At 36.6% G+C, this 8564-nt stretch overlaps 2 protein-coding genes and 1 long non-coding RNA gene across 6 annotated transcripts; 2 read left to right on the top strand and 1 right to left on the bottom strand.

The window, feature by feature from the left end:
• The first annotated feature begins 1001 nt into the window (after positions 1-1001).
• On the top strand, positions 1002-4566 carry LOC113334808 (pyruvate dehydrogenase (acetyl-transferring) kinase, mitochondrial-like). Its single transcript, XM_026581022.1, has 6 exons — positions 1002-1559; positions 1973-2228; positions 2356-2536; positions 3309-3456; positions 3888-4101; positions 4218-4566. The coding sequence occupies exons 1-6, from the start codon at positions 1311-1313 to the stop codon at positions 4274-4276; spliced, it is 1107 nt and encodes a 368-aa protein (XP_026436807.1). The 5' UTR covers positions 1002-1310; the 3' UTR covers positions 4277-4566.
• A 121-nt stretch (positions 4567-4687) lies between these two features.
• LOC113334809 (probable serine/threonine-protein kinase PBL7) lies at positions 4688-6801 on the top strand. Of its 4 annotated transcripts, XM_026581024.1 has the most exons (7): positions 4688-4984; positions 5145-5209; positions 5371-5382; positions 5484-5543; positions 5630-5831; positions 5908-6295; positions 6412-6801. In XM_026581024.1, exons 2-6 carry the CDS (start codon positions 5177-5179, stop codon positions 6075-6077), a joined length of 477 nt encoding a protein of 158 aa, XP_026436809.1. In that variant the 5' UTR covers positions 4688-4984; positions 5145-5176; the 3' UTR covers positions 6078-6295; positions 6412-6801. The 4 variants fall into 4 exon arrangements, with proteins under 4 accessions (XP_026436809.1, XP_026436810.1, XP_026436808.1 ...); XM_026581025.1 differs by lacking the exon at positions 4688-4984 and having other exon boundaries at positions 5027-5209; XM_026581023.1 differs by lacking the exon at positions 4688-4984 and having other exon boundaries at positions 5027-5209; positions 5371-5543.
• On the bottom strand, positions 6285-7836 carry LOC113334811. Its single transcript, XR_003352960.1, has 2 exons — positions 7776-7836; positions 6285-6744 (listed from the first exon to the last, which is right to left on the bottom strand). It is a non-coding gene; the product is annotated as an uncharacterized LOC113334811 (long non-coding RNA).
• Positions 7837-8564: the final 728 nt, after the last annotated feature.

Genomic DNA, 8564 nt, shown 5'->3' on the forward strand with positions numbered 1-8564 from the left:
ATTCGGAGGTTAAAGTAACACACTTTACTACCGATTATGGTAGTACCAAAGTTCGAAAATTTTAGGATTTTGGCAAAATCATATTTTGGGGCCAATATACATTCGGAAGTCAAATTTACTACCGATTATGGTAGTACTAATATTCGAAAATTGTGTATATTCGGAGGTTAAAGTAACACACTTTACTACCGATTATGGTAGTACCAAAGTTCGAAAATTTTAGGATTTTGGCAAAATCTCATTTTGGGGACAATATACATTCGGAAGTTAAATTTACTACCGATTATGGTAGTACTAAGATTCAAAAAATGAATATATTCGGAGGCTAAAGTAACACAATTTACTACCGATTATGGTTGTACCAAAGTTCGAAAATTTAAGGATTTTGGCAAAATATCATTTTGGGGCAAATATACATTCGGAAGTTAAAGTAACACACTTTACTACCGATTATGGTTGTACCAAAGTCGAAAATTAAAGGATTTTGGAAAAATCTCATTTTGGGACCAATATACATTCGGAAGTTAAAGTAACACACTTTACTACCGATTATGGTTGTACCAAAGTTTGAAAAAGCAAAAAAAAATCCCTCAAATTTTTTTATCACCCGAATCCTGCTCAAACTACCGAATATTGAAGGGTAATTTTGTCATTACGAAATATGGAAGATAAGGGGTGAACACAATTTAGGATTGGGTGACCTTTTTTGTTTTATTGTTGGCCCCTAATTCCTTTTGAGTGACCCCTAAAAACGCCAGACTTTTAATAATCTCCTGATTTAACCGAACTAAATATTTACAAAAACACTTCCACTTCTGACATCAAAACGTACTATATTGAGCTTTTAGCTTGAAACTACATAAATAGATGGGAAGTTTAGGGCCTTGGCTAAAAAACTTCTTTTTGTTCTTACCGCATTAATATGTAATGTCACACTTGACATTAAGTTTTACTACAGAAATTATTATGTAAATTTACTTTGTATCAGAATCTGATTCTACGGCTAAAAAAAACCAATCTTCTAATTGCTTCTATTCTCTATCTCTTTGAATCTTCTTCTTCCATTAATAATCTTCTTAATTCCGGTTCCTCCTCGTTTTTATCTTTCTTTCCCTCCCAATGCTTACACACTCCACCTGTCTCAGTATAAATGGATGATATATCTCTCTCTATCACACTTCTCTCCATAATCCTGACAAAACTCTCTGTGTATTTTATCTTGGAATCTCCGATCTTCTTTCTTTTCTTTGTCTCTCTATCCATGTAAATTTCTCTCATAATTTCTCTTTCTCTATCTCTGTTTAGCAGCCATGGCGGCTAAGAAATTATCAGAGACGTTTTCTAAATCATTAATAGACGAAGTACATAAATGGGGTTTGATGAAACAAAATGGTGTGAGTTTAAGATATATGATGGAATTCGGGTCGAAACCTACTGAGAAAAATTTGCTTATTTCTTCTCAATTTCTTCACAAAGAATTGCCTATTAGAATTGCTAGGAGAGCTATTGAATTGGAGAGTTTGCCGTATGGTTTGTCTAGTAAACCTGCTGTTTTACAGGTACAATTCATTTACTTGTACTCTGTTTATTATTTTTCATGGGTTTAGATGAATTTGAGTGATTTTTTTGTGGGTTTCGATTAGTTTGATCATTTAGAATGTGGGTTTGATTTCTTTCATCATGGTCATGGTTATTTTGTTTGTTCGTTATGTGTTCAGTGAAATGTCTAAATGAAAACTAGTTTTGTTAGTTAGGATTTTTATATTCAAAAAATGTTTCTCTGACTGTGTTGCACATACCAGTCTTGGTCAAGAGGGAGCTTTGTGTTTCTATTTATATCGCGTGTAGATGTAGTGTTCATGTTTGCCATAGTGATTGCTTGTGTGTTAAGGTGCTGTTACGGAGTTCTGATTGTGGTGAAAGACTCTTGTGATTTTGAATTAGCTCTTCATTTGGTATGTTTTGTGATTAGGTACGAGACTGGTACGTAGACTCCTTTCGAGATCTTCGAGCATTTCCGGAGATCAAGGATACAAATGATGAGTTGGCTTTCACGCAAATGATTAAGATGATTAAAGTGAGACATAATAATGTGGTGCCAACGATGGCTTTGGGTGTTCAGCAACTGAAGAAAGATTTGAGCCCAAAGATCATGCAACCTGTGGATGAAATCCACCAATTTCTTGATCGTTTTTACATGTCGAGAATTGGGATTCGAATGCTTATTGGTTAGTTTACTGTGTATTCCTCTTTCTTTCGTTTTACTGGCTTGGTTAATTACTTCGAGGGATGATTTCTTTGACATAGTTATGTTTCTTTACTAACCAAACTTCTCTGATTTTGGGCGAACCTCAGGGCAGCATGTGGCTTTGCATGATCCTAATCCGGCACCAGATTGTGTGGGTTATATACATACTAAAATGTCTCCCATGGAGGTAGCACGGAATGCCAGTGAGGATGCTCGTTGTATATGCATGCGTGAGTATGGGAGTGCACCTAATATCAACATCTATGGCGACCCAAATTTCACTTTCCCGTATGTTCTTAACTGGTTTTATTTTCTTATTTCGTTCTTCCTAACTTTAACTAAATGTTCCCCGTTGATCAACCAGTGCGGTTAGTCTTTCAATTTCCATTTTCGTTTCAATCCTCGTGTAGAATTGAAAGTTCTACCATATATGCACATTGTTTTTCTAACCCCAAAAGGAAGATCCAATTAGGAAATACATAAATAATTAAGATCGCGGTACCTTAATCTCCTGATCCATTAAGGAAGCCTTGATAATAACATTGACTAGCAATATAATTTACAAATTAAATAACTAAGGACGACTAAGATTGAGACTCAGAATTCAGCTGAACCTCGGTGGATTTTGCAGAGCGAAAGGCTATTCAGAGTTGTACTGTTTTTTTAGTCGATTTCTCTGAGTCTCAATCCATGTCTTCTATATGCACCTTCATCATGAGATCTGGTTCGTTGTCCTTATCTTGCTTCTCGTATGGCGAATACATGATATTAATATATTTGTTTAGCCTATCTGTTACCCACTTACCATAGGGGAATATCTCTGTATCCTTTCTCTTAGAAAAGATACCCAGACTTCCGTTGAGGCGAGGTGTTTGATTTCGGTGTGTAAAACGTAAGAGGGTAAATATGCAAGTTTGGGGCACAAAAGAGCAGATTAACATACCTAAGAGAGAGATCTCTAGTTTGACTAGCTGAGTTTTATAGTCATGAGCCTTTTGATAATTTATAGGGTTATTGTTTCAAAGTAGTCAAACATATTTTCTGTCCTTTACAATTACAGGTACGTTCCGACACACTTGCATCTGATGGTATTTGAGCTAGTTAAGAACTCCCTGCGTGCTGTCCAAGAAAGATTTATGGATTCAGACAAAATTGCTCCCCCTGTTAGAATTATTGTTGCTGATGGGTTAGAAGATGTCACGATAAAGGTTTGTGCTTAATTATCTAGTTTGAGAAGGTTTCTTTGATGCATCTTCTGCATTGCATATAGCTATTATCAGTCAAGTAAATCTTGTAGTCAGGCATATGTGTTCAAAAACCTGGTATGACTTTGTACCAAGCCAGAAACACTACTATTTTCTTGGGACCGCGTTCAAATATGGATGCTATCATATCCTGCAAGTCCAGTTTCCTATTATTTATAGAGAAAAGAAAACAGCGGATCATAATAGTATCACGGTTCTGTTTGCACTAATAATGTTTGGCTTTTGTGATTCAATATTGAGGATTATATTACTATACCAGATCTGCTTGTCAGGGTGTACTTAGTACGTGACTATTTTATCTTTTGCTGGGTCAGAATACTGCTATTTTATGGATTTGCGTTAGTGATTATTTCTGTTGTTGAAAATTTTGACAGATCTCAGATGAAGGTGGTGGCATTCCAAGAAGTGGCTTGCCCAAAATTTTTACCTATTTGTACAGCACAGCTAAAAATCCATTGGATGAGTACTCAGATATGGGATCATCGGATGGAGTAACAATGGCTGGATATGGATATGGGCTTCCAATAAGTCGTCTTTATGCTAGATACTTCGGAGGAGACCTGCAAATCATATCCATGGAAGGATATGGTGAGTTAAGCTCCATTCTCTTTTTTGTTCTTATGAAGTGAATTCTAGTGTTCCATCTTGGCTTGTCCGCACCATAAATGTTTCTTATATGATAACTTCTTGAATTTTGACTACAGGAACTGATGCATACCTTCATTTGTCTCGTTTGGGGGATTCGCAAGAACCACTGCCCTGATTCCTGATCCTCTACCAGTAGTTGGATATATACATCATCTGAACGTGGTCATTTATTCCAAGTGATCAAGAATATTATGATGAGAATATCCATCTATCAACATTGACCAGAGTAGGATTAGCTATGAGATCCTCGTACATATGCTTGATTGATTCAATAATCAGTCTTCTGTTCATTTCGTTTCTTAGTCATAACATAAGGTGCACAATGATGTAGTGTCAATCTTGATGCAGGATTTTGAATAATAAGCCTTCTGTTCATTATGAAAGTATTTTCGTTTCAATTAGCTATAATTCTCTTATAAAGCTTTGAGCGATCTCTTCCTTCTGGCAATGTGATGGACTTCGGGTATATAACCCATGCGACATGTACGCTGTTTAAACTAGAATTGTTTCCCTGAACTCTGAATCTGGAAGTGCATACATTCTAAAAATTGATAGGGTTAGGGTCAATCTGCCGGCTGGGCCAGATATTGCCAACTACAATGCGATGCCAACACTTCTGGTTGGCAACGCGATATGGTTCCCTCAGAGTAAGATGCCTTCATGTTGCAGTGGTGAATGTGGTCCTATTGATGGAGACGTTGACCCTAAACACCAGTAACATATTGGGAGTTGCGCAACAAGAAATGTGCACAAAAGCTAACCATCAACAATCTTGCTGAGTTGCCATTTGCCAAAGTGGAGTCTCAGTTGCATGTTATTACTGGTAAGGAAATGCTTAGCCCAAGCAACAATGCAAATGAGTTTAGGTGGGAGGTTGAGCGACCCTAGGCAGGATTGATCATTAGAAAATAGAATCCGCTAAAACCAAACGCGGTCTTCTTCCCCCAATTTCATCACGCTTCTTTTTCTTTGGATATGACTAGGTTTTGGTGTTTCCCCCGTGTTGCACCGATTGATGGCGAATCTTCAGACAGAGAAGACGATACAGGTGCTCTATCTTGTAAATTTGTAGTATTTCTCCAAATTTCCAGTCTTCATCTCTCGTATTGGTCATCTTTTCATTTTCCTCTTTTAGAAGAAGTTTTTCCGTCGACTTTGGTGTCTGAAGAAAATCTAACGATGTTTCCTGTGTATATGATTTGTTTTCAGGAAGTCATGAAGGTGTTAGAGCAAACCAAGCTGAATTTCAATATGGTGCAGCTAATGCTCGTCTATTCGAATTAAATGAGCTAATTGTCGCCACTAACAATTTCGATCCACAGCTTGTTTTAGGTGAAGGAAAATTGGGACGGGTATATAAAGGCAAGCTTGGGTACAGCCAGGTGAGTTTTCTTATTTGCAAATGAAAAAGGAACAATTAGTATGTACATGACTGTTTAATTTATTATTTGGTAAACTGCCGTTTTAGGATGTTGCAGTGAAAAAGCTTAAAAAGAACACCAAAAAGAGTATCCAACAAGAACGTGCAGAATTTCTAGCTCAGGTTGAAATGCTCAGCCGCTTAGAGCATTCTAACCTCGTCAAGTTGATTGGCCTCCATGATAACGGGGACGATCTATGTTTCATTTATGAATTTATGCCGCATAGGTCATTGGATCTTCAATTATATGGTTAGATTTCTCACCTTCTTATGCATCATGACATGTTAAGGCAATTATATCAACTAATTTGATCTTATGGTTGTAGGGCATGAAGTCGGCAAAAAGCCTCTAGATTGGAAGACTAGGATGAAGATAGCTAAGGGTGTTGCCAAGGCTTTACAATATTTGCATGATCAAAAGGATCCTCCTGTACTTTTTGGAGACCTCAAAGCATCTAGTATTTTACTTATGAAAATTTTAATCCAAAACTGTTAGATTTCAGTTTTGCAAAACTTGGTCCTACTTGGGATAACTCCAAGGGTTCTAGAATGGTGATTGGAACATTAGACTATTGTGCTCCAGAGTACGGTTTGACCGGTAGGCTCACCAAGCAATATGATATCTTTAGTTTTGGGGTTGTTTTGCTTGAGTTGATCACTGGGCGGAAGGCAATTCAAGAAAATCTGGCTGCGAAGCCCAGTATTGTTGTTTGGGTAACTTTTTGAACTTTTTTTATTTTGTCTACTGTTTATTTATTCCTTCATTTCAAATCTGATCACATGTTTTTTCTTGTGCATTTCCTTAACTTATCACCTTTTTGACTTCGCAGACACAGCCATATATTAGTGATAGTACGAAGTTCAAAGAGATTGTTGACCCATCCATGGAAGGGTGCCATCCAGAAAATGAACTTGCTCAAGCTCTTGCTGTTGCTGAAATGCGTGTACAGGAAGATGCTATGAAAAGACCTCCTATAGCAGATGTTGTGGCTAAACTTCCTCGTGTACTCTCACAAGCTGATGGAGAAGCATGGGATAAAATCGAAGCTTGATTCGTTCAAAAACCTTTCTTGTAGTAAAAGTTGCTCATCTTTTTCCTTGACATGTTCAGCTCAATGTAGTTAATATCGGATACGGGTTTGTCTCGGCCAGAGACCGGTTTACTGGTACAACATTGTACAGGGAAATCTCGGTTTCAAATATCGATGCAATATCGGTTCTAAATTCATATCTATAATTTTTAAAATTAATATTTGTTTCACACTTAAGATAAAAATATCATCAATTTTTGAAAAACAAAACAAGTTCATTCAAAACGTAAGAGCCGTCGTATCAAATTCAAATTGGAAAAGGGGGAGAAAATTCACAACTTTAAAGTTCAGTAATCACTATTTGCCAATGTTCCCTAAATGTATTAACAAACTTCTTCATTTCTTCTAACTGATAATGTATGTAAATGCATACTAAATGGGAACTATCAACATATTGATACAAATAAATTCATCACGGAAAGAGAATACTACCAGCAGTATAAGGTGCTAGCGGAGTAAATGAAACACAAGCTACAACCTAGCTAAAAAAAAGAAACACAAGCTACAACTATATTCGCAATTCTCCTGAACTTTTCAAACAAAGATTTAGGTATAAAATTAACCAGTGGGGTATCATAAAAAATTAGAAAAATCTCAATTTTGCACTCCCATTATTGATTATTATTATTATTCAGTTGATACCCAATTTGTTTTTGGTTTAAAAACTAATTTTACCCACCAAGACTTAAGTTTCCCACAAATTACACCAAATGTTGGACTAGCTGTACAACAACATATACATAGGAGACGCTGAGGTGAACATCCACCCACTTAAAACTAGAAAACATTCAACTAGCTCTAGAGAGATTGTCTAATCTGATGAGATAGTCTAATCAGGGAGGGGATGAATAGGATGTTCTGTTCAAGCATACAAAAATAGAAATTTGTGTTTAAACCCAAGTTAAGATTACCAACTAAAAATGGAAAATATTGAGCTGTATATTATGATGATGATCTGAAGATGCAAGAACTGGAAAAGAAAACTACGGCAAAATATATGAGATTTAACAAATAAATTCATCACAGAACAATTAGATGCAAATAATTCATACAAAGAAAACAAAATAACAGCAAGAGAAGAGATTAATAATCAAAACCCCTACCTCTTGTTAGCATAAAAAAAATCAATTGAATCTCACCATTGAGATTGAGAAGAAAGTTTTTTTCGGCTGCGAAGAAGTTTTCTGAGCTGAAAATTCGATGAGAATGAGATTTAGTCTCTTCCCTTCAACTAAAATTCCGAAAGTACCCTGGTGTTCACAGCTAATTCCGAAAATATCTAATATCGGGCAAATCGGTCGTATCCTTTTCGCCCGTACCGGCCGATATTATCGGTCAAGTATCGTATCGCCATATCACTGTTTCCGTTTCGCTCTACCACTGGTGCCGGTAATATCGCCGATATATCGGCCAGTACGGACGAAATTGACTACATTGGTTCAGCTAACACCTTTTTGTTTTGTTAGACACTCAGATTGAGCTCAGTTTGGCCTGGTGGCTTAATGGGCTTTTTGTAGCTTATTAGAGGAGTTTGCATCATCACATAGTACTCTTTCCTTCTAACATAAACACTAAGCAGGCAGATCACCACTGTAAATGGCGATCCATCTCCAATTCCAAACTTGCATACAGATACAGTCAATCAAGTGAGCTTACACCTAAGATAGATTAATTCACTTTTTTGTCAGCTGGGAATACTGTTTGGCCTGACCTTTTGTAAAGAAAGAAATAATCACATATACCAGAAACAAAAGGATGTCTCGGTGGACCTTGTAGTCTAGTTTAAGAAGGTATCTTTCATTAATCTTCTGCGTTGCTGCAAGTTTCGGTTCCTATATTTACAGAGAAAAGAAAACAACGGATCATACTACTATCTGTTTGCACTAATAATG

Source organism: Papaver somniferum, unplaced genomic scaffold (genome assembly GCF_003573695.1).
Source record: "Papaver somniferum cultivar HN1 unplaced genomic scaffold, ASM357369v1 unplaced-scaffold_137, whole genome shotgun sequence".
NCBI lineage: Eukaryota > Viridiplantae > Streptophyta > Magnoliopsida > Ranunculales > Papaveraceae > Papaver > Papaver somniferum.

What these genes read in the sequence shown, in the direction of transcription:
- LOC113334808 (XM_026581022.1), top strand. Translation starts at nt 1,311, where the DNA reads ATGGCGGCTAAGAAATTATCAGAGACGTTTTCTAAATCATTAATAGAC. An exon ending in GTAAACCTGCTGTTTTACAG is followed by an intron (nt 1,560 to 1,972) that starts GTACAATTCATT and finishes TTTTGTGATTAG; the next exon opens with GTACGAGACTGGTACGTAGA. An exon ending in TAGAAGATGTCACGATAAAG is followed by an intron (nt 3,457 to 3,887) that starts GTTTGTGCTTAA and finishes AAATTTTGACAG; the next exon opens with ATCTCAGATGAAGGTGGTGG.
- LOC113334809 (XM_026581023.1), top strand. Translation starts at nt 5,137, where the DNA reads ATGACTAGGTTTTGGTGTTTCCCCCGTGTTGCACCGATTGATGGCGAA. An exon ending in AGACAGAGAAGACGATACAG is followed by an intron (nt 5,210 to 5,370) that starts GTGCTCTATCTT and finishes ATTTGTTTTCAG; the next exon opens with GAAGTCATGAAGGTGTTAGA. An exon ending in GCAAGCTTGGGTACAGCCAG is followed by an intron (nt 5,544 to 5,629) that starts GTGAGTTTTCTT and finishes CTGCCGTTTTAG; the next exon opens with GATGTTGCAGTGAAAAAGCT.